The following is a 27,028-nucleotide window of genomic DNA, read 5'->3' on the forward strand; positions in this document are numbered from 1 at the left end:
GGGATATCTGTTGTCCGACACGTCATGGCTGTTCCATGTTGAGTTGGCGGGCACTCCAAAGAACGAGGCTAAACGGAGGTGGTGTCTAAAGAGGCATCTGGATTTGAGCATAACCCCATCCTGCATGTAGGGATATCGTAGCCAACCCAAAGCCTCCTCTCCCTGGCCGACAGCTTGGCTCAATGGAAGCAGCAGCACAACCACACAACCACCATAACACCTGACCCCAGGTTTAATGCCCAATTCAAACCCTAAAACACCGTGACCGTATTAACATGATCGTTCTTCAGCACCTCAAACACGAGGCCTGGGAATCCAAATAGAGTAGTGGTTGAATCGTCTGTACCATCCAGTCTCTTGGCGCCGCTGTCCTCCCATCCCCCAAGAAATTCGCAACTGCTGCCGGGACTATCCCCCCATCCCCTATTGAGGACCATACCTCTTTGGGGAGCCTTTGAGTCTCCGTCAGGATATGCGCTGCTCCACCGTTCGTTCAGTCTATCTTTGATCTCGGTAAACTTGGTCTCTGAGTTTGCCGATGCACCCGGCGAACCATCATCTAGGTAGCTAACTTCCCAGCGGCATCTACGGTGTCGGTTGAATTCATATGATCCAGGTACATTTCCATGGAGAACCAACTTGGTAGCAACCAGCCGATCAGGAGACTCTGACTTGATGGGCTTGCTAGGCGGCACCTGAGACTCATTTTGGGCAGGCGGCGGTCGTGACGGCGGAGACGGCGTTGAGACCAGAACGTCAAAGCCCAAATAAAAGTAATTGTAGAAACATTCACCAGAAACATTGCCAGCAATGTCTTCCTCGACAGCCTCGTCATTGTCATCATCTGAGCCTGTGTTGGCAGACGACTGGTCGGTATCCGTCAAGTCGTCTGGACGACTCAGGTCAGCACCGTTCGACCGAGCGCGGCTATGGCTCGCCGTCCGAAGCTTGTGTATTGTCATTCTCTGGTCGTTCTTCCGATATGTGGCGTTGGGTGGGCCAAGCTCTGCGATCAGTTCCTGAGGACTGGTCTCTCCCAGGATGATCCAGATTGATGAGTTGGACCACTTGCGGAACAGCTGGAGCTTGCCGCCCCCATGAATCTTGACCAGAGAGATCTCGTCGGGGACAACGTCCTTGCCCCTCGGGAGGACGGGAACTGTCTTGACACTGGGCAGGATCTCCGTCCAGAGTGCCTCTCGCGCTTGCGCCCATGAATCTCCACTGAACACGGCCATGGATGTGGCCACTTGGCTGGTAGCGGAAGACAGCAAAGACACAACGTCCTTGGTGGGAGAATATGCAGATTCGGCGAGTCGGAAGGTAAAGGCGACGCCGGGATAAGAAAGTATGTAGTTACCCAGGTTGTCGGGGGCGTCCGGTGTAGGTGGAATATACTCTCCGCCATAGGTTGGTCCGAGCAGCCTGTGGTAGATGTGTCGGAAGGTTGGGCCGGAGCTGGATTCTCCGGGGACGGGAGACGATGGCGGCCCTTGCGAGTTTGCAGGCTTGACCAGATCACGATCCTTGAAGGTTACATGATTCTTTGTAAAGTCGATAATCTCTATCAAGCGCAAGCGCTGTTCGGGGCCATCGAAGCGTAGGCGGATGCCGTTGGCAGGAAGCGTCAGGGTAACGGGTTCCTGGACTGGTTGGTCGCGGGAATAGGCGAGGTCGAGCTGGGGGAAACGCTGGGGTTCGGCTTTCAGTCGCGTCAAGACATCATGCAAGGATGCTCCGAGAACTAGGCGACAACGATAGAGTTAGTGTCTGAGAGTGCCTATCCCAAGGGCAGAGTTCATGCAAACCGAGAAAGCCCAGAGCCCGCCCTGGATGGAGCTGCGCGGTGAAGAGCGACATGATCAGCGAAGGCGATCGGAGCTCAGCGTGGGGTCCGCGGGGTGCTCAGGGCGGATGGTGTTGAAGTTCGTGGGACTGATGTTGTTTGGGGTAGAATAGAGGCCGCAAGATGTGTCTATCGGGTGCTTGTGTAAGGCGTAAAAGGGGCCATGGAAGTGTGTAGGAGGCAGTTCTGCGATAACGACGAACAGCGCAGTCAGACAGAGGGATGGCCACGGGTCTTGGAGAAGGGGTTCATGTGATGCTTCAGCAGTGACAACGACTTAGCGGGGCGTGGGGTCGAAAGGGGACGTCATTCGGTTAGCGGAGGTACAGATGGCGGGTACTTTCCCAGCAATGAACCAGTCAGGAGGAAGGACTGGCATCGTCGGCGAATTAGCGCCATCGCTTGAGGTGCAGCTGCCCCACTTCCGCAGATTGCCAGCAGGGGTGTAGCTCTTATCTTATCACTCACCCACGCTCTGGAGGTGTGCGTGTGTCACTGAGGAAGGTGGGTCGGCGCCGGGACAGCGGGGGGAAACTCACGCCTTCCCAGATTCCCATTGCAAACTCCGACTCACACTGGCTGAAGAAGCATCGGAAAGTGAAGGAGCTTCGCTGTGAAGTGTGGCAGCTGCCTCCAACGGTTTCTCCCCAGACACTTCCTTCCGCTTGAGCAAGTTCGATACGTACTGCCTCCCGGTTCCTGCCACACGCATCGCCCAGCACATGTACCTGCCTCTGATGAAAGACGAGCTGCAAGGGCAGGCACCTCATCTTGCACCACACCAAACCCTCAGATGCCTCAGTCTTCAGATCAACGCTGGCCTGGAACATCGGGCCATGGTATCAACGGAAGGTACAACATTGTAGGCGCATCTGGAATGCCCAACAGACTTCCCTCGACACCATCTCTCCCCGCATGCTCTCCAACTCAGCGACACACTGCCACGTTCAAGCTCACCCACCACACGCAAGAAGATCGAAACAGGACATCTCAAAGCATCCCAGCACATGGAGCAATATCTCCAGCCGCCCCCCTCTTGGCACACACAGCTTCCAGACCATCACATCCACCGTTGACTTCTCTCCCGTCTCCGCATGGAAACTTCCACTGCTATCTGCATCATGTCTGCCTCAACTGGCCAACGGCATGCTCCAACTGCCACTTTCGTCCTCCCGCCTGAAGAAAAGCACAGAAGAAATCCAACGCTTGAGGCACACGGACCTTCATTCGATGAACTCTCGCTCCGTTTCACCTATTCCTGTAGGTTCAAAAGCTCCATTTTCAGGGATGCCTCTTCAATACCAACAGCATTCTCACGCCATTAGTTCTGCCCGCCCTCCTTTACGGCTTGCCCGGAGAAACATCGAATTTCAATTCAAAGTGCCGCATTTCCTTCAAGTATGCGACCTTTGGCCCGGACCACATCACGGCGGAAAACTTCAGCCTATCATCATGGTGAAGCCTTCAACTTCGTCTTCCTTGTCCTGCCGTTGCTGTCACTGTCTCCACTAGGTCTCGGCCACTACAGTCGCCTTCTCGTCAATGACCCGCGAATGCGGGCATTATGTTAATCCAGCATCAAGGCGTTCCAAGGTACCGTCGCCCTGCTCGTTGAGCTTGGCCGAGTAGCCCGGACATGGCACACTTCGTCTTTTCCTGCGATTCGTATCTCGTCTTCGCTTTCTGCAAGTGATCTCAGGACAGTACTACTACGCCCTCAATTGACTTTTCCGATCCTACGAACTTCGAGCCTCGTGAATTCGGAGCAACCTCGTTGCCGAGACTAGACAATGCCCCGGCAGCTTGCGTACATACGGATCGATTTACTTCTCAGCGATACCTCACCACTTCATCGCCGGATCTCTTGCCTCGTCGATTTCGGCTGAGCGTGGGATTGGGTCATGTAGTTCGCGTCACTTGAGCTGCGGGTTTCCCGGTAACTGCGAGAGATGGTGCTGGCTCGATCACACCGAGATTACAATTAGGAAGGATTCTTCTGATGTTTTTTTGTCCACGTTTTCCCAACGACCACCAACACAATCGCGTTGACCCTGAATCTCATCTTGGCTCATCTCACAGACACCGCGGCTAACGGAAAGTACTCGCAGCTGTGCGGTTGTATTCAGCCCTTGCAACGTTGATGGACGGGAGACAGTGCCTTCGCCGAAGCATACCACTATCGAGAAACGAGCCGCATGTCTCCGGCGCCTCTCTTTGGTCAAAAATAAGGCGATTTTGAGTCTTTCCTTGCAGCTGCTGGATCAGGCGATCTCACTCGGTACCTGGCGCATTGCTAACGTCGAGGCATCTTCGTCAATCAGAGGCGACTCGAAAGACGCTGCATCCATATGAGGGCCCGTTCTCTTCGTGCGACGTGAATTGGGAGCTCCTTTTCGCACGCTCGAGCTTCATCCTGTTTCGAAGAGATGGTCTTTCGATGCTGATCTCTATAGCTGGATATTACAGCAAGAACTTCAAGAACGCTCATGTCAAATGAAAATTTGCCCACGCAAATGGCATCGTCTCCACTAGATTTTCTGACATTAATGAGCACATTCGGCCCCAAAATGAACATTCGCCCTATTCGGCTCGAAATCGACGGTGGCTAGTGCCGGCATCGATGAGCAGTTTCATGGCCTCTAAACCTAGGCCGTGCAGCAGCGCACAGAGATGGCTTCAACCCACTTTACTGGAATCCGACTCTGCCCGGCGAACTCAACTCTTATTTTGAAAGAACTTGATTGGGTTCCGAGTTGAGCCCAACGACGGCAAGTCTTGGCTGCGTGGGTCAGCTAATGTGACTGCTTGAACGACCGCCTTCGCAACCCAGCCCAATCCCAGCCTCAAGTACAACGCTGCTGGGCTCCTGGGTTGCTTGGATATGGCAGCATTTCATGCATGAACGACAGCATCAGTCATGGTGATCTGTCTCGCAGAGCCTGGCACTAAGAGAGATCGCAGACATATCCGGGGCGGCGGACAAAGGCAGACCTAGACCTGGTGGCAGTCCGATTGGGCTCCAATGCCCGGACCAACACTCTTCATGTATGGCTGCCGTAAATACGGCACCAACACGTGATGGACATCAGGCTGTCCCGTGTCACGATATGCCCTGACTATGTAGGAGCATGCTCGAGACAACGGCAGACCCACGTTGTTACAGCGCTGGGAATCGTCCACGTACTGAAGAATGGCATGGCATTTCGGCCGCTCCGCTGACAGGATTGACCTGTCAAACGACTGGGAGAATGTCAGGCCGCTCTATTTCTACGGAGAACTGCTTCCTTGGCATGAGGCGTTGCCCTTGAGTGCGATGAGGGTGAGCCCCTGATAATCTGAGCATGAGAGGCTTTGACCTTGAGGCTCCACATTCATGCTCATGAAGACCGTTATCAGGTCCGAATCATTTGCTCTCTCATGAAAGTCAAGGCTCGGATTCGGCGAGTCGCTGGTGAATTACCCACCATATCATCGAGATTGACACGCGGGTAGTCGATATTGGTAATATCGGTTCCGCCCGTCTCACCGAATCAGCCCGTCCAGGGTAACGAGTCGTAATACGGAACAAGGCAGCAGTGATGAACTTCGGTGGATAATGTCATCCGTGTTTTACGTTAAGACGGATTACCAACTGAGAGCTTTTGGGCTGGCCTTAGCAGGATGGGTCGCTCATTCCTCTCTTGCAACGCTCTCCCTGATGTATTATCGGACATCGTCATCCCACGTGATCAGCCGGTGCCTCCTTATTCCCGACCTTGTATTACGATATGTTGGATTGGTGATTGAGGATTAATGAGTTTTGTAAGCCGTGATATCATTCTCGTCTTGGTTCTACTGCCCGATGACTGAGCTTCTCTCATTCAACCACCGTCAAACCTCACCCCAATGACTCTTGTTTCTTGCTAGTCAAGCCTCATTTTGCAGCCCAATAACCATCTCCCACGGGCTCTTCCTGTCTTCGCTCAGTGAGTGAGCAACTGCGTCGAACGTGTGTCGTGAACGTGAGGCAACTCACAGCGTCGCAGCGGACGTCGAAACATGCTTCTGTCTCGTTGAGGCCCGATGAGATGGATGGCGAATGGCAATCGGGACTGTCGCACGAATACTACTGAGACTGTTACTGCCCGAAAAACAGCGTGACTCAAGAAGTAGCATTCGGGGACTTTTTCTTGGGTTGTGGTGGAGAGACTCATCTGATGTATGACATGAGCCAAATACGACGTTGAGAGCTTCGCGTTGAATATCGCAGACATCATGCTCTCAACGTCAATTCAAGTCTGCTAAGCCTGGCTGACTTTGTGGAGTTTGCACGCGCCCGAGGGAACTTCTTCGTGAAGTCTACGGCTCATTTCAATCCATTAATCGAAGCTTGCTCTCATCACAACTCACGTTCTCTCATGATGTAGACTATTTGGGTTATCATTAGCATTTCCAACTCGGTTTCAACAAGATACCTTCCTTTTCTGGTTGACAGTGCAAACATTCGTAGCAAACGTTGAGAGATACGAAGCCCTGCAACCAACCGGCTCGCTTATCTCTCACCCTCCCAAAAGGATCATCCGCGCCTTAAACCAACGTCACACCTTCCCCTCATCACCAACCTCACCCTCCCCTCAAACCCATCAAGTACCAAGCCACCCCACCAAAGCATGGCTACAATCACCATCCGCGACGCGTCCACCGCCGAAGACGACGTCGCCTTCATCGTCGCAGCCTTTGACTCGACCCTCGCGGCCCTCGCGGCGCTCGGCAGCGGCGCGATGTGGGGCTCCACGCCCTTCTCGCAGAAGGACGGCTTCGTCGAAGAAACGATCAAGGATGTGCGGACGTCGGAGAGGTATCGGGCCACGGGGGAGGCGGAGGAGGCGCTGAGGATTTTCGTGGCGGAGGTTGAGCTTGAGGATGGGACGGAGGCGGGAGCGGGGCTGCGGTGCCGGGAGGCTGGGGACGGGAGGCGGTATCTTCCTGTTGGGATGGCGATGGTGAGGGAGGGGTGGGTGCCGGGCCATGTGAAGAATCAGTTCCGTGTTGAGAAGATTAGGGAGGAGTTGGAGGGACGGAAGGATTTTGTTTATGTTGATGTTTTGATTTCTGATTTTAGGGCCGGGGGGTTGAGGAAGGGTGCTGGGGAGGCGTTGCTTGGGTGGGCTGGGACGTATGCTGTTGAGAAGGGATTGAGGGAGGTGTATCTGGATGCTTGGTCTGGTAATGGTGGAGGATTGGTGAGGTGAGTTTGAAACTGGGTATTATCTTGGGATTAGTTGCTAACAGAGAACAGATACTATGAGAAGCACGGGTTCAGACTTGTTGCCGAGTTTGAGATGACGAGAGGTGACGGCTCAATCTGGCCTGGGGCACTTATGAAGATGAGTTGCGTTGAGAGGGACGAATCCATCGTTAGCTAATTGGATTGTCTATCTGCTTGCGAAAATCGGGACCTAGGTTGTTTGAGAAGTCCGCCGCAAAGTCATACAATTGTAATCATTTCTAGCTTGACACCTCGAGCCTCGAGCTTCTCTGATGTCTGACGAGGATCGAATAGCTGACAGTCCTGGTCGCCAAATCTTTTCCAACACAAAACCTCCTCGTGATGTTCATCTTGCGTCCAACCAGAGGGCAGCTCTTTCGGCAGACGAGGATCCTCGAGAGTTTCGCTGCCATCGGGTGTGATGAAGATTTCATTACCCGACCCGTTAAATATCATTTTCCATCCATCCGGCAAAGGCCCAAGAACAGCTTCACCATGAGATAAGTGAGGAATATAACAAGGCCCAACTACGATGTACTTAGAGTCCTTTACACGCCTCATCAGTATCGGAAAGGGGCAACCCAATACCACAAAGATCTCGTCCCCTCTGCGAGCTGCTCCAGACCCTAGACCGAAGTGACCCTCGTTAGTGGTGAAGACTGCCGCATTAGGTAGTAAAAGTTTGAATTCTACAACCAATTTTGGAGGGATGCGGCTTTGTCTGTGCCTCGATGGGGAAGACTCTTCGCTGCTTTGTAGCAGCACTGTTTGGACATCGAGCATACTAAATGTACCCCTTCTGGATCTGTATTCGGTTGCGCGACCACCACTGACTGTCGTTGCTAGGTCGTTCATCGCTAGGCTATCGCGAGATTGAAAACCTCCAGGGAAAAATTGAAGTATCCAAGACTCGAGTGTGTCCTGAAGAACTTCGAGGTTGGGCTCCGACGGCATTGTTGAGGTATGCTGATTGACAATCCCACATCGAGTCGCCAACAGCTTACATGACTTGTCTGGTAAAGGATCAAAGACCCCCTGACATTTTCCTGCACTGGCTGAACTTACACGCAGCCGCAGGCTCGGCGGGTTGTCTAGATCCGGAACCCAGCTGGGGCTGCTAGCCATTTCGCACCGGTGGAGAAATTTAAGTGAAAGGCGGTGTTTATAATATCCCACGGCCCAATTGGCATACACCTCTTTCACGGGTTTGCCATAGTCGACATGAATGTCAAGGTCCTTTTGAAGGCCGATAATGCCATAGATCCTGTCGCGCGGATCTGTACATTGGCATCCATCCAGTTTTCTGACGACAAACATGGAATCGCCTGGATAGTTCTTGGAATCAATCAAATGCCACACCTTTTTGACAGCCGTAGTTATTGAAGGCATCTGATCTGCTTTTACGGCAATCTCATCCCACTTCAGCTTGACTTCGAGGTAATACATAGCAGAGGAGAACTTGGACCAAAGCAGTCGGTGCCTTCCGCTGGCAATTGTGGCCGAATTGTTTGCCAAGCTTATTTCTTGTCTGACCCAAACTCTCGAGAACCAGGGAAGGCTGATCAGATCAACGACGCATTGCCAGTCGTAAATACTGAACGGCACTAGATAGTCGTCGCGCAAAATGTCATCCATTCCCTCAATCGTACAAGGATCGTTGTCGTCGTCCAACTCTACGTGACACCCGATCTCGTCGAGCATGCGCATCGCATGAGAAAGATGATCGTTATCAGGAGCAAGCCAGACAACAACTCTATGCGCATGGCGAAAAATGTCCGCCATGCGTTGGACTTGAGTTGCTCGTTCGGGCAGGTCTTGTTGATTGATGCAGACGGCATCGCACCAGATAATTCGAGCTTCAGACGTGCTACGTAGGTCGCGGAGAGCTGAGGCTAAATTTTGTCCGATATGTAGCGAATGTTCCCTCGTAATAACCGTGGTATCGGGTCTCAGCGTAAGGTTCGCTAGCGAAACAAGAGAATTGCCAACCAGTGTCAGCGTTTCTGGATTATCTTGATTTCCCCATGCATATGAAATCGCCTCATATGTCGGCAGAGTGTGCGGCGGATCGAACCTGCAATGGTCGAGCCGTCCCCATAATGGGTCGTCGAACTCTCCAGGAAAGAGCTTGAGTATTCGAAGTTGGCCTTGGCCCAGAGGCTTATACTGGTATTGGGGCATCGTACTTCTCGGAATGAAATTGACAATGATGACTCGCAAATGCCTAAAGGCTCTCGGTTGAAATGATAGACATTGATTGATGTGGAACGTTGGACAACTCAGCAGGGCGCCAGCCTGATTTTAATTGAGGTTAGCAGGAGGAGAGATGTGTGCTGTCGAGTCGAGTTCAACAGGCAGCACATCCCCTGTTAGGTGTCAGCTGCAGCCAACAACGGGAAAGGAAACATGATTGGATACGTGAGGAAAATCTCTATTGGAGCGATAACGCTCTACACACCCATGACCAGGCTTCGTGGTGTTCATTATTCCATTTTGGGAGCTGCGCCTTGCGCCTACACTGGACCACAGCCACACGAAGCGCATTTGCGACGAAGAAGAGAACAGCGGCTGTATCAATCATTGAAGGCCCACATGACTGTGCCGCATTCCATATGCCTAAGCAGATGCAATAATGACGAACGCCAACATCCGGTCCTACTCAGCATATTGGCGTCGTGGAGGTTGTGGAGCCTGTGATGTTCGGAAGACCAAGACACGAAGAGACCTACGAAGAAGCACTGATCACGCGCGCAAGCCAGCACGAACTGATGGTCATGGCCTTCCTCGGTGAACAACCCCCGGTTTCGGTGAGCCGTCCAAATAGAAAAAAGAGGAGAATAACAAGACAGGCGGGAGCGGGTCAAGTCGTTGCCCGGGTGACGGGGCCTTCCGGCAGCCAATTGCAGAGCTTCCCCCCACTTAGCGCGCATGTTGTATTTACTTTACCCTGGCACCTGTCAACACCACCACACACAACCTCCGACATTCAATACATCATCCACACGCCGCAATCCTTCTCTCTTCCAGCAAGTTCCCAGAAGTCTTGCAAGTATCAGTTCATACACATGCCGCGTTGTTTTCTTCGCTTTGCACCAACAGCCAATACTAACCTCACCACACACCACATCACAACATGAGCTCCAGACGGGAGCTGACGAGGACGGCCTCGTCGAACCTCCGCACCGCCGCCGCCAGTCGCACGAGCGTGCGCCCGACGACGACTAGAACCTCCAACCTACGCTACCAGAGCGGGCCTTCAAAAATCGACAGGAGCCGCGCGACCTCGCCTGCTGAGTCTGTCGCATCCACAGCCACGACCGCGACGAAGCGCAAGGAGCGCGACTACGAGTACGAGGCACCCGGCGGTGGGACAAACATCAGCGTCGTCGTCAGATGCAGAGGCCGCAATGAGCGCGAGGTTCGCGAGAACAGCGCCCAGGTTGTCCGCGCAGACGGCGCGAAGGGCGAGAACATTGAATTGTCCCTCGGCGCCAACGCTCTCAGCAACAAGACATACAACTTTGACCGCGTCTTCTCCGCCGCGGCCGACCAGACTATGGTTTTCGACGATGTCGTCAAGCCTATCCTGGAGGAGGTTGGTAGTGAAATCACATGGTTCCATTACCGTACTGACATCATTGCAGATGCTTGCCGGCTTCAACTGCACCATTTTCGCCTACGGCCAAACGGGCACTGGCAAGACCTACACCATGTCTGGTGACATGACCGAGACTTTGGGCCTCTTGAACGACAATGCCGGCATTATCCCAAGAGTCCTCCACGCCCTGTTCAACAAACTAGAGGTCGACGACACCGAGAGCTGCGTCAAGTGCTCTTTCATTGAGCTTTACAACGAAGAGCTCCGCGATCTGATCTCCGTCGAAGAAGACCGCCACAAGCTTAAGATCTACGACGACACATCAAGGAGGGGCCATGCAACCACAGTCGTCCAGGGCATGGAGGAGAGGCACATCAAGACCGCGTCCGAGGGTATCAAGGTTCTTCAGGCTGGAAGCTTGAGGCGTGAGGTCGCAGCCACCAACTGCAACGATCTCAGTAGTCGAAGTCACACCGTGTTTACCATTACCGCCTACGTCCGCAAGAAGGGCGAAGACGGAGAGGAGGACTACGTTAGTGCCGGCAAGCTGAACTTGGTCGACTTGGCCGGTAGCGAAAACATTCAGCGATCCGGTGCCGAGAACAAGCGCGCCGCTGAGGCAGGCTTGATCAACAAGAGTCTGCTGACTCTTGGCCGAGTCATTAATGCTCTGGTCGACCGCAGCCAGCACATTCCCTACAGAGAGTCCAAGCTCACTCGACTTCTCCAAGACTCTCTTGGTGGACGCACAAAGACGTGCATTATTGCAACGATTTCGCCTGCAAAGAGCAACCTCGAAGAAACAATTTCCACACTCGACTATGCTTTCCGCGCCAAAAACATTCGCAATAAGCCGCAGCTTAACGCCATGATCAACAAGAAGATGCTGCTTAGAGACTTCGCAACGGAGATCGAGAGGCTGAAGAGCGAGCTGATTACTACTCGGCAGCGCAACGGTGTCTACCTCTCCAACGAGTCCTACGAGGAGATGACTGCTCAAAGCGAGTCGCGACGCATTGTTGTGGAGGAGCAGGCGGCCAAGATGGAGACCCTCGAGAACAATCTGAAGAACAAGGTCCAAGAACTCTTTGCTCTTACCTCGAGCTTCATGGGCCTGAAGAAGGATCATGAGGGCACCAAGGCTGAGCTTGATGAGACACAGGGTGTTCTCGACCAGACAGAGCTTGTTCTGGCGGCTACTCGCAAGAGCCTGTCTGAGGAGACACACATTCGCAAGGCCCACCAAGAGACCGAAGAGAAGCTGGCTGAGGTTGGTGGCGAGTTGATTGCCACTCTGCAAAAGACTGTCAGCGACGTCGACGGACTACGAGCCAAGAACAAGCGCAAGTCTGACCTTCAGTTCATCAACCGCAGCGCTTGGGGCACTGCCCAAGCCGAGGTCTCTGAGGTGACGAGCATTGTTGAGCAGAGAGTCCAAAGCTTCCAGAACAGGCAGCGGGAGAACATCTCGGGCATTTCTGAGCGCATGAACACCTTTGTTAGCGAGGAGTTGAAGAAGCTGTCTGATACTCAGAAGTTCTTGGATGAGCAGCTGGAGTCGTTCACCGAGTCAAGGAGAGAGCTCTTGGAGCAGAAGGAGAAGTCCAAGGATGAGATGGACGACGTCCTTGAGGAGATCAAGGTTGTTCGTGACCACGTCAAGGAGCGAGTAGGCGACAGCCTGCAGGCGATTGCTGGTGCTGCCGAGCGCATCGCTGCGGATGTCCTCAGTGAGCTGGACACCTTCCACAGCCAGGTAAATAAAACATGCAGTCACCATTGGGAACAATTTGCTAACATCTTTGCAGCTCCACTCTTCATACAGCTCTCTGGGCAAGGAGTTCAAGGGCATTTTTGAGGACCTCATGAAGCACATTACCGAGCAGCGAAGTGAATCTGATAGACTCAGACAACAGCTCCAAGCCGCCACCAACACTGTTGTTGAACAGAATGCCAACATCTCTGATCAGATGCAACAAGTGTTGGAAGACGAGAGGAAGCAAGCTGCGCAAGATCGCCAGAACCTGCTCGCTCAGATCACTACTCTTATCAACGCGCAGGCCGAGACTCAGGAGACTCGCCTGGCTGAGAAGACTTCTCAGCTGCAGCGTAGCGTCCTGGACTCGAATGTGGCTCTACTGGACAGCGTCACTCAGTACTCTGAGGACATGGACATCTGGGACTCAAAGGAGGGTCAGCTTCTGGAAGATGTTGCCAAGTCCCGTGACACGATGAAGAACAAGTTGAAGGATGACTGGAATGTGAGTAGACTAGGCCCCGTCAACAGCACAACACAAACTGACAAACCTAGACCGCAAACGACCACAGTACCGCTATCCAAGAAACCACCAAGTCAGTTCACGCCGAGACCGTCCGTGTTGTCGACGAACAGCTCAAGGATCTGGACGTCCAAATGGAGTCTTTGGATGCGTTCGTCACCCGCGCCCGCTCCGAGAACGCGTCGCACCACGAGAAGCACGGCGAGTCTATGGAGGGGTTGTCTTCGACTGTCGAGCAGTCCTTTGGCAACATCTCTGACCACTTCAAGGTCACCTTCGACCGCGTCAAGGACCTTGGTGAGGAGATGGAGACCGAGACCGAGGAGATGCAAGATGGTCTGGAGCCGCTCACCCAGGAGTTGTGCAAGCCGCTGAGCAATCTCCGCAAGGACATTGAGTCCACCAACATCAAGGAGTACCAACCAACCGGCGCGACCCCTATGAAGATGCAGTACCAGTACCCGACCAACCTCCCCCGGACCGAGGCCCACGAAGCCCTCCTAGCCAACATGAAGGACGAATCCACCCCGACCAAGCCAGTCGGCGAGTCGATGGTCTTCTCGGACATTGACAACCCAGATCTCCACCGCTCGCCGCCGGCGCGCCAGTCGACCCGTATGTCGACCCTCAGCATGATTTCGGAGATGCCCCCCTTTACAATGAGTCTGCGGGAAGTCAACCCTAACACGACTAGCAACCTTACCTTCGACCCCTCGGCGAGCATAATGTCCATCAACGAGAACACGGCCCCGCTCCTCTTCAACAAGCGCACCTCGACTAGGTTCCAGGGCAAGGGCCCGCGCAAGCAGACTAGCCTGCTCCCCATCGAAGGACGGGAGAACGTGCCCCCTTCTTCGTTCTCTCAGAGCCTTGGACCTCGCAGGAAGAGCCCTCGTTTGAATTGAGCAGATGATACTATGGATAAGGCAATTGGTTGATTTCGGTAGATTGGTGTTTTGGGTGTCGGCAGAGTTTGTCACTGGTTGAACTGTACAGATAACAGTCGCGGGTGTTTGGATGGCGGATTGGGCTTTTTGTGTTTTTGGGTGTAGGCTTATTGGTATTCTTGATACCCTTGACTTCTTTTGAGGTTGTTACATTTGAAAACAACGTTCCTGTTACTGCAATGGATTGTTTGCCACTCCATGAACGTCTGTGCGTGTTGACAATTGAAGTCTGCCGTGATCGTTCACCCAAGTTCTGAGATTCGATGGTAAGGTTTATTATTGACGGTTTCTCTGATGATGAGCGTCGAATACGGAGACAACCTGATTTTAGTGAAGCATGATTCATTAACAGCGATGGAGAAGACATTCATTTGATTTCTGGTCGTCGTCGTCGTCTGGGATTCATTGCGCAGGTGAATATCGCGTGGGTGATGCTGCGTTGAACTACGATGACTCGAACGGTAGCTGAATATTGTGAAGCATATTCAGGCTCCGGATGGCTTCGGCAGTTTATAAGGGAGGGCTTCAGCAACTTGTTTGACGCCAGAATCAGTGTCGTTTCTGTCCTCTTTTCGCATTGGTCTGGCATGTGTCCTCACATCTGTGTCGCTCATGGACTGATGGTAAGGTGGTCACTGAATCCGTAAAGTGATGACATCTACGTTTCATTCTTCATCTTCTCTGTCTTCTGTGTATCTTCATAAATAAGCAACCAGCAGCGGCATGGATAATAAAGTGTTGATCCGGGATATGGAGTAGGGTTGTCGACGATCGCACTTGTTAACTTTCAGAAAACATGCGCATTTCTAGTAGAGTTTGGTACGCGGTATTGCGTGAACGAAGTAAGACCCCCTGCGGCAAATGCAGTCAATTTATAAATGAGCATTCACTCAAACTGGCATCAGAAATTCATTTGCTTTACTACAGTCACCAGATATGCGTTGCGTTCTTCTTTGTCTAGAGTGGTGTTTTGTAAGCGAACCCTAGCTGCGCAGAATTAAAATGAATGCCTTCCTCAACAGCCTAGGCGATTAAGAGTTGTCCTTGGCACCTCAATGAATGATCCGAGCCACCGGCATAGTACAGAAACAAGCCGAAATCGATGAATTCAATTGCTTATGACAGTGGCGCTGTGTAATTCAATGCAGCTCCGCGATGTTGGTGTAGTACTGCTTGACGACGTCTTGCCCTGCGTTACAATAGACAGACGCCAAAGATGAGCGGAGTGAAACTCGACACGGTTAAGAATAGTGTCGACAAAGCTATAGATATCCCAGAGCTCAGGTCTCCAGGTATAACAGATATTGGAGGCAAAAATGTCTTCAAAAAGACGGCTGCCATTAGAAGGAGGTGACATTTGACTGGCTACCGCCTCCCCGCTCGTCATCCACGCCCTTGAGGAGTCGTCTCTAAGACTACGTCAGTCTGTCGACGTCAATCATATAAAAGCGTCGAAATTTACACACCTGCCTACCTTGGTCTTTGAATCGTTTGCATTTTATAATACATTCGGTGTTCAGTCTTATTTCAATAACACAATCATATCCTTCCCAGACCCCTCTCAAAATGGCTTTTCCTGACCTGACATCCTTTAAAGCCCTCTCCTTCGACTGCTACGGCACCCTCATACAATGGGAGCAAGGCCTCCGCTCCGCTCTCACTCCAATCTCCTCTCGCCTCCCCTCCAACAACCCTGAGGCTCAGAACCCAGTCCTCCTCCTGCAGCGCTTCGACACCCTCTCCGCGAAGCTCCAAGTCGCCGAGCCAGAGCTGCGCTACAACATCAACCTCTCTCGCTCCTTCGCCACCCTTGCCTCCGAGCTCAAAGTCTCCGTCTCCGACGAAGAGGTCCAGAAATTCGGGACCTTGCCGGGTACATGGCCGCCCTTCCCCGACACCAACACGGGGCTGGAGATCCTGAAGAAGCACTACAAGCTCATCATCCTCTCCAACATTGACGCGGACAACATCGCTGGGTCCGTGAAGCAGTTCAGCCCGGTCGAGTTTGACGGGGTGTACATTGCGCAGGAGATTGGTAGTTACAAGCCGTCCCACCGCAACTTTGAGTACCTGTTCAAGCACGCCAAGGAGGAGTTGGGCGTTGATCGGGAGAAGGGGGAGCTGCTGCACGTTGCGAGGAGTTTGACGGCTGACCATGTGCCGTCGAAAGAGCTGGGTTTGAGGAGCGTGTGGATCTCAAGAGGGGGGGAGACGAAGGAGGGAGAGGGTGTTGGCGGGGATTATGAGAGGTTGAAGGGGGATGTTGGGTTTGAGTGGCGATTTGACACGATTGGTGACTTTGCCAAAGAAGTAGACAGGCAATTCCGGGAGAAGTCTGGGTGATTTTGTAATCCCGTCATGTACAGGCGTAGGTCAACGAAGCATTTCCCAAGAGCGTGTCAATAATAATCAGTTGCCTTTATTACTTTGGGTATACCATGTCTCTAACGCACCCCATCATGAAGAATCCCAAAACGACTCCTCACCTCCAGCACTACCCTCATCACCGCTCTGAAGCCTCCGGCCCCGATAATGCCTCTTCCGCTTCCTCATCCCGGTGTCTTCAGCCCTCCAGCCCTTCCTAGCCCGGATAGGCTTCAAGAACCCATCGACATGCACCGCCCCAAACATCTCATTCTCACTCTCCACGTCGTCCACGTCAACCGCCTGGCCAGGATGGACCCTCGCAACATGCCTCTGCAAGTTAGCCTTCCTCCCGAACCCCTCCGCCGCCCTCTCACACCCCGCAACAGGACAGAAGAACAATCCCACTGAAGACGACCGCGACGCACTCCGCCTCCTACTCCCCGCCCTCGCCTCGGAATCGCTAGGCGCAACACTCTCCCTCCCACGGCTGCGCGCCCGCCTCTTCCGGCCCCGTGCATCCACGCGGTCCCCCTCGTCCTCCGAGCTCGACAACGAAACCGCGCGGTGGCGCCGCATCCCGGGGAGATAGCGCGTCCTCTGCGGCTTCGACCTCTTAGACGCCGGGCCCTCGACGAGAGTCTGCATGTCCATCCCCTGCCCGAATAGATCCGCACACCGTTGCGCCGCGCGCGCGACGACGTCCGGCTTGAAGCCCGAGATGGACGCCGCGCCGAGGACGTCGCTCCAGTCGCGCAGGCCCCAGTTGCCGAGCATCGCCTCGCGGGCTTTGGTCCGGGCCTCCATGCGTGCTTCGGGGGGCAGGTCGCGCTTTTTGCGGGGAGATCTGGCGGGGGATTTTGGTGTGGGACGGCGCTTTTCGGGGCTCATGTCTTCATCGTCCGCGTCGTTTTCGTGGATTGCGGCATCGTTATCTACGTTGGCGTTATCATCCTCTGCATCAGATGCAGCTGGGATCTTCTTCTTCTGCGCCCGCGCAATCCGAATTACCATCTCCCTCTCCGTCTCCCCCGGCAATGGCGTCTGGACCTTCCTCGGGCGTCCCTTTCCCCTCTTGCCAGAGGCGCTGCGCTCTGGCTCCGGCGTGCGCGGTTCCGGTGTGTGCGGCGCCTGACTCCGCGACCGGCTTCGCTTCCCACCCTTCCTCGACGGCGTGCGCGACCGAGACCGCCGGGAGACGGCGCTGTCGGAGCCCTCCGCGTCGGAGAGGTCTGTCGCCGAGGCGGAAGAGTCGGTCATGTAGCTCAGGCCCGCCAGGCGGGCGTTGTGCAGGGTCGTCAAGGTGTTGTCCATCATGGTCAGGATGTGCCTGACTGACGGGCGAAGGAGGTCTGCGGAGAGGTCGTCGTTGGCGGAGACGACTGCTTCGTACGTCTTTGTCCGTTGAGTCTGTGGAGGCCTCTCGGTAGGCTCTGGTTGTGGCTCATCTTCCGCTGGAGGTTTGAAGTCGTCCTCGTCGTCTGAGGTGACGCCTGACATCGTTGCCGCCGATTGCGACGTTGCGGCGGCAACATGCTGTGCAGCGGCCTCTTTCCGCCTGTACTTTTCCTGCCGTTGGTAGAAGCGTTCCTTGGCCTGCCTGAGAATCGTCGCTGTGAGCTCGTCTTCAAGGGCGGTGCTGGGCATCTGAGGCGCATTGGACCGGATTGTGAACTCATCGTCCTCGTCATGCGTCTGCTTCAGGAAGTCGTCGCCGGGTACAGTCTGCGTGTTCATAGGCCAGGCAGTCCACGGGTTTGGTGGGCGCCAGTCACCATCATCCACAATGTCCTCGAGCGGTCTGTCCGCGTCCTGTGAAAGTTGAATCAGCAGCTGGTACATTGGAAGATAGGGTCAGAGTGCTGCTCCTCACATCTGCATCAGGCTCTGCTGCACCCACGCGGGTCTCGCGATTTTTCAGCGCAAACGCATTGTACAGGTGAACCGACAGGTCGCGGTTGCGGACTTCTTCGAGCGATCTGTAAATTAGGCGCTCCTCCTGCGTGTAGACGTGCCACGTCGCTTTGCTGCCCTTCCAGCGGTTGGGTCTGGTCTCGTAGAGCTCTTCCGAATCGATTGAGCGGATCTCATCGGTGTCGAGGTCCCACTGTTCCTCGTTGGCCGTCATGATGGCACGTCATAGAAAAAGACAGAAAGTCTCAATGGGAGGTCATTCCAGAATAGATTTTACCGCTAGCGATGAAGGAAAGTCTGTTTTGGCGGCAGGACCGTTGATTGCAAGTGTGTAAAAGTGAGGTGAAGAAGGGAAAAAGTTGGGCCCGCCCACATTACACCGAAACTCACCGAAAATCAAGCAAAGTTCTCTCACAGCAAGGCAACAACTCACACCATACAACTCATCGCCAGGAGCGCTTTTTTTCATGTCAGTCACAAATGCAAGAGAGTCAAATGTACATCAAGCAATTGCATTTCTTTTCCCAACACCACAATTATGGTATAACGAACGCCAACTACATACAGTCTACATCAGGAAAAAACAAGAAACTAATTCTTTTTTTACGCCTTCGCCTTCTTGTTCAGCTGCTTCTCCAGCTTTCTCCTCTTGGACCTCAGCTTCTCGTCCTCGGCGCTCTTCTTGTTATTAGTGTACTGCATCTGCTCAAACAGCTTCCTCTTCTTCTTGCTGAGCATGCCCTTGGCGCGCTCAATGTCCTCGGCCTCCTCGGCCACCTTCTTGGCGTGCGCCTTGCGCGCCGCCTCCTTCTTGGTCTTGGGCTTCGTCTCCCTGCGCTTGACGCTGCCGCCAGCGAGCTCGGCCTCAAGCTCGATCTGGCGCTGCACCTCCTCGTCGTCGGACAGCTCCTCGTCCTCGTCCGCAGAGGCGGCCTCGTCGTCGTCGTCACCCTCTTCTTCTTCGTCCTCGGATCCGGCAACCTCCATGTCGTTGTCGGCATCCTCCTCGTCGACGTCCATCTCGCCGTCGTCCTCGCTCTCGGCAAGGGCCTCGCCTTCGGGCTCCTGCTCCTCGAGAGGGATGGTGGGGTCGTAGGCGCCCTGGACCTGTCTGACAAAGGGGCTGAGATGGGGAGGCAGCTGCGCGCCGGGGGCGTACTGGTCCGCGGGCTTCAGCTCCTCTTCGTTGATGCTGTCCCAGACCCATTGAGGCTGGACGTATATCCTGCCGGGCACGCGCTGGTTAGGCGCGAGCTTCTGGGATGTCTGGTTGTCTTCTCCGTCACCTCCCTCGTTTTGCGCAGCGTAGATCTGGGGACGGTCGACAATCTGGTGGGTGATGGTAGGGTCGCGCTCGTTGGTCGTGAAGGCGCCCTCGCCGAGGACGGCGTCCCAACCGATGCGCTTGCAGCCGAAGGAGCGCAGGAGGAACTCGAGAGGTTGTCTCGGGGTCTCACGGGAGAGGAAGAAGGTGCAGTTGGCGAAGAGCTTGCCACGGTCGGAGCTGGAGTACTCGGGCTGGGGGAGGACGTCGCCACCGGGGGCGGCGGGCTCGAACTTGTCGATGGCGTCGGTGGACTCCTCGGTAGACTCGGCCTTCTCCTCCGTCTTCTCGTCGTCGACGTCGGTGTCCTTGAGCTTCTTGATAACCTTGTTCACGGCAGCCTGCGTCTTGGGGTCGACGTGGTGCTCCTCTCCGTTGGCGATCTGCTTCTGCTCGGCGACAGCGCGGTTCTGGCCCTCGATAGTGAAGGCGCCGAGCTCCGCAGACTTGTCGTCCATGTTCTTGTCGAACTTGGGAGGGTACTTGAGGCCGATTGAGGTGTACAGACGGAAGTTGATGAATCCCAGGAGGGTCATGTAGAATTCGACGAAGGTGCCCATGATGCGGAAATCGACGTCGCCAACAACCCTCTGGTTGAACTTGTAAGGAACCAGCCACAAGACATCCTCGCCCTGAATGTTCGCCTGGTAGTAGATGCCCTTGATCGAGAGGAAAGACTTGGTGACGGCCTGCGAAACGATCAGGTAGTGCTGGAACTCGAGCGTCAGGCGCTCGCAGCGCGCAATCATCTTGGCCGGAACAGACGAGGACGAAGGCAGGTTGGCGAACAGGAAGAGCATGGAAAGGCAGTCGTCGAGATCGCGAATGGCGTCGACAAAGGTAGGGTAGCGCTCGCGGATGACGTGGTCGAGGGTGTATCGCGGCTTGCCCGTCTCCTCGGGGCGGGCGGCGTTCTTCTCGAGCCTCTTTGCATCGCCAACATCGCCACGGCCGAGGGCGCGCGAGATCTTCTTCTCGAGGGCCTTTTGGTCGCGGAACTTCTGGAGCAGCGGCTCGTGCAGGAGGTACTGGATGTCCTTGGCGTAGTAGAAGGTGGTGGAGGCGGTGGAGGACTTGGAGACCTTCTTCTTGCTGCGCGGCTCGCGAGGGTAGATTCCCTTCCAGATGCAGAGCTTGCGGAAATCAGGCAGGCTGATCTGCAGCTTGCGGATGGCCTGGTTTCTGGTAACGTAGTTCTTGGCCGCTCCGGCCTGTCCCTTCTTCTTGATCCTGGCCATCTTGGCGGTTGGTGGTCGTCAAAGTTGGGTGGGAAAAGAAAAAGGGTGGTGGTGGTGGTTGGACGGTTCAGAAGCTATCAAAACTTCCTGTCGCAGCGGGGCACCTGTTTCTCGACTCTCTGAACTTTTTTTTCCATTGATTTTTTCTGCCGGGAGTTCACCGCCTTGATAAGATCTAGGGAGGGACTAGCGCAGATTCAGAAGGGCGCTCATTGGGCGCTGCTATCTAATCGGTGGAACGGCCCCAGCTCCAAGGGTTCAACCCACTAATACCATGGCGACCGCGCTGAAACCGAGGCCGTCATTCGCTGAGCGCGCAGCGGACCAGCGCCCCGGACCAGCCAGGTGTCATCCCCGTCCCATCCAATTGTCCATCCCGACTCACAGCTCCCGCTCGGCTTGTCATCCGCGAACCTCAAGCTCCGCGCGCCGCCGCATCGTCACTTCGCGCAATACCCCCTCGGCCCCTCTCTTCCACCGCCCTTCCGCCTCTCTCCGGGTCATGGACTGAACAATGACCGCCGGCACAATGAATCAGGGAGGCAACAAGACGGGCGTCTACGCCGCAGCAGCTGCGCTGCGCCTGCTGCTGTTCGTTGCGTTCCCCGGTCTGCCTGACTTGCTGACCGGCCGCGTCGAGATCTCGACTCCCGTGACGAGCTTCAAGAGACGTAAGTTCTCCTCAGTCTATGTCTATACTTCACTCGCTGACATTTCCCTACGCACAGTTCAAGAAGGCCTCTTCCTCTACAACCACAACGTCTCCCCGTACGACGGCGGCGTCTACCACCAAGCGCCCCTCTTCCTCCCCCTCTTCTCCCTCCTCCCGGACCCGAAGTCCTTCCCGATCTTCACCTACGTCCTCTACATCCTCTTCGACATCCTGAGCGCCGATGCCCTCTCCAAGATTGCAGACTCAGGCGAGGCCGGGACCTCACGTCTCTTCACCTCTCCTCGCCGCGGCAAGAGGTGGAGCGGCCTCGTCGTCGCATCACTGTAAGCCAAACCCCCCTATCCCCTCCCACCAGCCCTCCCCGCTGACCATTCTCCCTCCAGCTACCTCTTCAACCCCTTCACGATAGCAACCTGCATCGGCCGCTCCACCTCCATCTTCTCAACCTGCGCAATCCTCCACGCCATCGCGAAAGCCATCTCCGGCGCCCCTCTCGGCGCAATGGTCGCCCTCTCCTTCGCGACCTACCTCTCAATGTACCCCCTCCTCCTCCTCCCGCCGCTGCTCCTCCTCGCCTACGACCGCCAGGACCCCTCCCGCCGGATCGCCTCGACCTCGCACTTCGCCCTCGCAAACACGGGCGTCGTCGCCGCCGTCCTCGCCGCCCTCTTCCTCATGTCCTTCCTCCTCACCGGCGCCTCCTGGGAGTTCCTCTCCAGCACCTACGGCGCGCAGCTCACCCTCAACGACCTGACCCCCAACGTCGGCCTGTGGTGGTACTTCTTCATCGAGATGTTCGACTCCTTCCGCTCCTTCTTCCTCGCCGTCTTCTGGCTCCACCTCTCCAGCTACGTCCTGCCCCTGACCATCCGCATCCGCTCCCAGCCCCTCGTCGTCCTCACCCTCCTGCTGGGCATCTTCGCCATCTTCAAGCCCTACCCCTCCATCGCCGACACGAGCCTCTTCCTCGCGATGCTGCCGCTGTTCCGCCACATCTTCCCCCTCATGCGGTACACCTTCGTCGGCGCCGCGACAATCATGTACGCCTCCTTCCTCGGCCCGGCCTTCTACCACCTGTGGATCTACGCCGGCAGCGGCAACGCGAATTTCTTCTACGCCATCACGCTCGTCTGGAGTCTTGGCCAGAGTCTGCTCGTCAGCGACCTGACGTTTGCGGTGCTGCGTGACGAGTGGGAGGTGGAGCGGCCCGACATGGTGGGCAAGGAGATTCGGCAGATCTAGGCTGTAAGAGTGGACTTCCTTTGATGTCCTCCTGTTAGAGATACATGTGTACGATGGTTTTCTGGGACTGCATTGGTAGCATTAAAAGGCCGGTTCACGGACGGGAACGATGACATGTCCAAAATAATCGAGACAGCATTATACAGTTTTATATCATGAGACTCGTTATGCCTCTGCACTCGTGTCCTTCATCGTACTTTTGAGTTGCGTTTTATGCCCTTTTGCTGGGCCTTACTGTGACCTAGCCGAACCTGAATCCATCCATAACCATACCATGTCTTAATCGACACTCAGCTCCTGCTCAACCACCCTATGCTCATCCCCGCCTCCCCATCCCGCAGCGGCACTCGCCCTCGGCGCATCCGCAAGCCCAAACGAGAAGTCCAACATGGCGCCCAGCTCCCCGAACCGCCGCAGGCCGCCCTTCTCCGCATCCCACGACATCGTCCGCGCGCCCCACGGCGGCAGACTGCGGTACGTCCAGACCCCGTACGCGATCGCCGTCCCCGCGGCCAGCACCCCGCCCGCAAGCGCAACGGTCCTCCTGTCCGCGACGCCCGCGGCCTTCGTCTCCGCGCGGCGGCGCCACTCGCCGAGGTAGAACTCGCCGAGGTTCGGCGTGTGCTGGACGACGGTGTCGAGCAGCCGCGCGGCGGTGCGGAGGGCCGACGGAGGGGCGGGGGCCCAGGGGAGGGCGCGGGCGCGGGGGAGGCATTCGTCGCGGACGCAGTGGACCATCTCGTTCAGGTGGGGGAACTTCTTCGCGAAGATGGAGAGGAGCCAGGCCTCCGGGGCGGCGGCGGCGGCTTGCACGAGCACGAGGTGCCCGAAGACGAGGCAGTCGAGAGATGTAGGGGCGTCACCGCCGAAGAAGCGCATCTTCTCACCCCTGGTGCGCTCCCCTTTCGCCCGCTGCTCCTCCAGCGGGGCGAGCGCGTCGACGGTGACGGCGTGCAGCCTGATCCCCCTCGCCGTGCGCGCCCTCATCTCCTCCATGACGCTCTTCTGCCCGCTCACGGGGAGGTGCTTCATCGCACGGTCTAGCGTGCCCTGCCCGGCCTTGACGTCTCCGTCAGCAGCAGCGTCATCGTCGTCGTCCTCCCCGAGGCTGCCGAACCCGAGGTGGGCGCTACGCGCCTCGGCCCCTTGGCGGAGCAAGACCGGAACGGTCCAGCTCAGGGGGAACCCGAGGATCTGGCTGAGGGCGGGGCGCGTGACGGCGGCCCAGTTGTCGTGGTCGGCGTAGAGGTAGGCGTCAAGCAGGGGCGCGAGGTGTGCGTCGACGTGGGCGGCGAGGGCGAGGGCGTCGGCGCGCTCGGACGGCGTCAGGCGGGAGTCGAGGTCGAGGGAGTGAGTGGTGCGCAGGTGTGATACGATGGAGGCGTAGCCCGTCACCCAGACGCCGTTTGCGTGGAGGGCCGGCAGGCGGTCTAGAGGGCGGCCGTTAGCTTCTGGCCGTTTCGTTTCGTGTTGTTTCCTTTCTGCATTGTTTGCGTGGTGCCTGTTTTTCTTTGTCTGGGGATGGGCAGTTGTTTGGGGTTCTTTGTCTGCAGGGCTATTGTGGACACGAGGTCGCGTGGGTTCAACGGTGTAAGCCTCGTGAGGCTCCGCTGGTGAGGGGACTTGGCCTCGTGAGGGTAGAGGGGTGAGAGTGAAAAGCGTGGGATGAAGGGGGCGTGGAAGGGAAGTGTGACGCAGACGTTTGTGAGTCAGGGTAGGAGGGTGTTGGTGTAAGTGAGATACAAGCGTCACTTGTCACTTACTTGATGTGTCGACGGCAGGGTCGTTGCTCGGGACAAGACGCCATTCGGAGCTTGGGAGAGCGGTGTGAAGGTATGCGATGGCGGCGAGGCACTCGGCGTCGACGGAGGGCAGACCGAAAGCCGGGCCCCAGACGTGGAGTTCTAGAGGCTCCATCGTGATGGTGTGTGTGAGTGACGTGAAGCGCGTGTGCGTGAGTGAGCCGTGAGAATGAATGAGTGACGGGGGCCACTACCAGGGGAATGCACCGGCCGAGCGCTTAATTCCAGGTATCCGATTCACGCTGACTGGTGCTCCCTCGAGACCCTGATCACCAGAGAACGTAGTGTCCTAAGCGCCAGGGAGGAAATGATTGGGCTCGAGAATGACGGTGAATTGACGATGGAGGCGTCAAAGCTTGCCGGATGAGTCAACAGTCAGGCACTTACTCTGACGAGACGAATGGCAGATCAGCGCTTGTTTCGAATGATCCAGCGTTTCGGCACGCCGTCGATAGAACACGGACTTCCTTCAACGATGATCGTGACGTTTACGATGGGCGCGACAGGAAAACAGGGTCCTTCACGTCTTCGTCCATCCGCTGACGCAGCAGGCGCCGATGATCACCCCTGTCCGAGCTTCGAACGAAACGTGAGGTTGCGAGCGCTCCACGAGGAATGAGGCACGTGACGATAAGGCGATAAGGTTGCCGCCAACAGGCAGATCTTGCTTTGCTTTCTCGGTTCGTCGGGTTGATCAGACGGGGGTCGTGGTCGTGGTGGAACCCAGCAAGAGACACTGGAGAGTGGGAAAAAGAACGGCTTTCCGTATTTGGACAGACCTGCTGCCATCTGCAACGCAACCTACATTACCTTACACTCAAGCAACCGCACCACACCCCTGACGATCCGGTTCAAACGTCAAGGGAAGGGGCGGAAAAAGAGGCCTTCCTCTCTAATGAAGTCCAAAACACGCCGGTCGTGGCGACGCTTTCAGAACGGCAAGATCATCGGGCCACGTTGAGTCCATTGACGGGCGCGCATCCCGCCCTCGATGAACCGACAACGTTTTCCGTTCCTGCATAAACGGCGGACTCTTTAGGAAGTTTGACCTAAACGCTCTGCTTCCATTTCAAAGAACCCAGAAAGTCTCCAGGAGATTAAAGACTTTGTTGATGCATGGTAGTACGCGTTGCACACGCCCAGAGCTTTTCGCCACTGGCGCCAGGAACCACGACAGCAGCATGCAATCTAATTCCGTCTGAATTTCAGACGCACTAGAAACGAACAAACGGGGGAGAAGAACAGATTTGACGACGCCACGCCACCCGCGCAGAGGCAACGTTGAAGAACACCGCCCCTGTTTCACACAGATTCAAACACACGGCTCGTCAAGTGGGGGGTCTTCGATACAGCAGCTGTTGGTCGCGGAATCTTCTCCACGGGTAGCGGCTTAATCAATCTGGTTACCCTTTCTGGGGAAGCACCGATCAAAGGTGTCACTTTGATGGCCCGGAGACAAGGGAGAGAGAGAGGGATGAACCTCAATTGAACAGGCTCAATTGGACTCGTCTCACCCGTCTCTGGGCGTGGATACAGATAAACGACAGTCCTTAGCTGTGCCAACTAAGCCACTGCCCCCGTTTCCTCTCTCTCGCGCGCCCACCTCACGAAAGGGAGAGATGGTTCTTTAACTCGTCCCGTAGTATAGGTAACCGACTAGACGGGATTTTGAAGCCTCGCTCGCACAGCCGTTCGTGGCGGCCCCCCGATTTAGATTACGACGTACACGCCATGTTGCTAACAACGGGCGGCAATAGATAGGGGGATAAATCAAGAAAGGGGGTAAATAACGTTTTGGACGACGACGACGACGACGACGACAGCTGAGCTCTACTAAACAGCTACGAATGCACTATAGATACACTACTTGCACCTTCGCATCGTGGCGGGTGGATCCCTTCCCATCCCATCCCATCAATCCACGTCCACGACTCCTTGCGCGTTGCCGCACCACGTTGACGGGTTCCGCCCACGGCGGCTCCGTCCCGGGCGGCGGCGACGGCGCGGCACAGCGAGTTGAAGAATAAAAAAACGGAGCCCACCAATGCAGCTATTGCTGCGTGTATGCATGCTACTGCACTGCACTCTCCCTCTGCTGAAGCCGCAATTTAATTTCACCGTCATGCTATTCGTCTCCCTTTTTTTTCTCGCTCCGGGCTTAGCTCCTAGCTCCTATGCGCCGTTACGGGGGAAAAGAGGGAAAGAGACCCTTTCTCTAAACGACAGACGACGGCGTCGACAAGACACGTCTGTGTACCTGAGCCGACCACTTTAGCAACACTAGCAATTTAGGGGTCCAAATTTGATGGGGGCGTGTGTGAGACTTGACTCCCTCATCCCTTGGGCTATTCCCCTTTTTTGCCCATTTGCCCTCTAGATGCGTTTCGTCTGTCCGTTTTGGCTCCCTCTGAGCCTCAATCCTCACCGACGGACACCGAAATGGTAAAGTGCAGCAAAACAAAAAGAAACAAGGGATCATTGGGGTCCTTTTCTTCAGTAGGTTGTTAAGCCTACACCCATCGAAACGGAGAACTAAGGTGGAGGAGGGGGAGA

At 55.6% G+C, this 27,028-nt stretch overlaps 8 protein-coding genes across 8 annotated transcripts; 4 read left to right on the plus strand and 4 right to left on the minus strand.

The window, feature by feature from the left end:
- Window positions 1–251: 251 nt before the first annotated feature.
- On the minus strand, window positions 252–1,860 carry GCG54_00000235 (uncharacterized protein; the record flags this gene model as incomplete). Its single annotated transcript, XM_045400376.1, has 2 exons — window positions 252–1,744; window positions 1,809–1,860. The coding sequence occupies 2 exons, from the start codon at window positions 1,858–1,860 to the stop codon at window positions 252–254; spliced, it is 1,545 nt and encodes a 514-aa protein (XP_045262027.1).
- A 4,635-nt stretch (window positions 1,861–6,495) lies between these two features.
- GCG54_00000236 (uncharacterized protein) lies at window positions 6,496–7,251 on the plus strand (the record flags this gene model as incomplete). The annotated part of the gene is made up of 2 exons (XM_045400377.1): window positions 6,496–7,073; window positions 7,125–7,251. 2 exons carry the CDS (start codon window positions 6,496–6,498, stop codon window positions 7,249–7,251), a joined length of 705 nt encoding a protein of 234 aa, XP_045262028.1.
- A 2,976-nt stretch (window positions 7,252–10,227) lies between these two features.
- GCG54_00000237 (Kinesin-like protein bimC) lies at window positions 10,228–13,876 on the plus strand (the record flags this gene model as incomplete). The annotated part of the gene is made up of 4 exons (XM_045400378.1): window positions 10,228–10,689; window positions 10,739–12,448; window positions 12,501–12,953; window positions 13,004–13,876. The coding sequence occupies 4 exons, from the start codon at window positions 10,228–10,230 to the stop codon at window positions 13,874–13,876; spliced, it is 3,498 nt and encodes a 1,165-aa protein (XP_045262029.1).
- A 1,608-nt stretch (window positions 13,877–15,484) lies between these two features.
- On the plus strand, window positions 15,485–16,261 carry GCG54_00000238 (uncharacterized protein; the record flags this gene model as incomplete). The annotated part of the gene is made up of 1 exon (XM_045400379.1): window positions 15,485–16,261. The coding sequence occupies one exon, from the start codon at window positions 15,485–15,487 to the stop codon at window positions 16,259–16,261; it is 777 nt and encodes a 258-aa protein (XP_045262030.1).
- A 114-nt stretch (window positions 16,262–16,375) lies between these two features.
- On the minus strand, window positions 16,376–18,410 carry GCG54_00000239 (uncharacterized protein; the record flags this gene model as incomplete). The annotated part of the gene is made up of 2 exons (XM_045400380.1): window positions 16,376–18,094; window positions 18,156–18,410. The coding sequence occupies 2 exons, from the start codon at window positions 18,408–18,410 to the stop codon at window positions 16,376–16,378; spliced, it is 1,974 nt and encodes a 657-aa protein (XP_045262031.1).
- Window positions 18,411–18,799: 389 nt separating this feature from the next.
- Window positions 18,800–20,758, minus strand: GCG54_00000240 (Pescadillo-like; the record flags this gene model as incomplete). Its single annotated transcript, XM_045400381.1, has 1 exon — window positions 18,800–20,758. One exon carries the CDS (start codon window positions 20,756–20,758, stop codon window positions 18,800–18,802), a length of 1,959 nt encoding a protein of 652 aa, XP_045262032.1.
- Window positions 20,759–21,272: 514 nt separating this feature from the next.
- On the plus strand, window positions 21,273–22,673 carry GCG54_00000241 (Phosphatidylinositol glycan anchor biosynthesis class U protein; the record flags this gene model as incomplete). Its single annotated transcript, XM_045400382.1, has 3 exons — window positions 21,273–21,429; window positions 21,487–21,754; window positions 21,815–22,673. The coding sequence occupies 3 exons, from the start codon at window positions 21,273–21,275 to the stop codon at window positions 22,671–22,673; spliced, it is 1,284 nt and encodes a 427-aa protein (XP_045262033.1).
- Window positions 22,674–22,952: 279 nt separating this feature from the next.
- Window positions 22,953–24,590, minus strand: GCG54_00000242 (Metaxin-like protein; the record flags this gene model as incomplete). Its single annotated transcript, XM_045400383.1, has 2 exons — window positions 22,953–24,124; window positions 24,437–24,590. The coding sequence occupies 2 exons, from the start codon at window positions 24,588–24,590 to the stop codon at window positions 22,953–22,955; spliced, it is 1,326 nt and encodes a 441-aa protein (XP_045262034.1).
- Window positions 24,591–27,028: the final 2,438 nt, after the last annotated feature.

Source organism: Colletotrichum gloeosporioides (assembly GCF_011800055.1).
Source record: "Colletotrichum gloeosporioides strain Lc1 chromosome Unknown consensus_59, whole genome shotgun sequence".
Lineage (NCBI taxonomy): Eukaryota > Fungi > Ascomycota > Sordariomycetes > Glomerellales > Glomerellaceae > Colletotrichum > Colletotrichum gloeosporioides.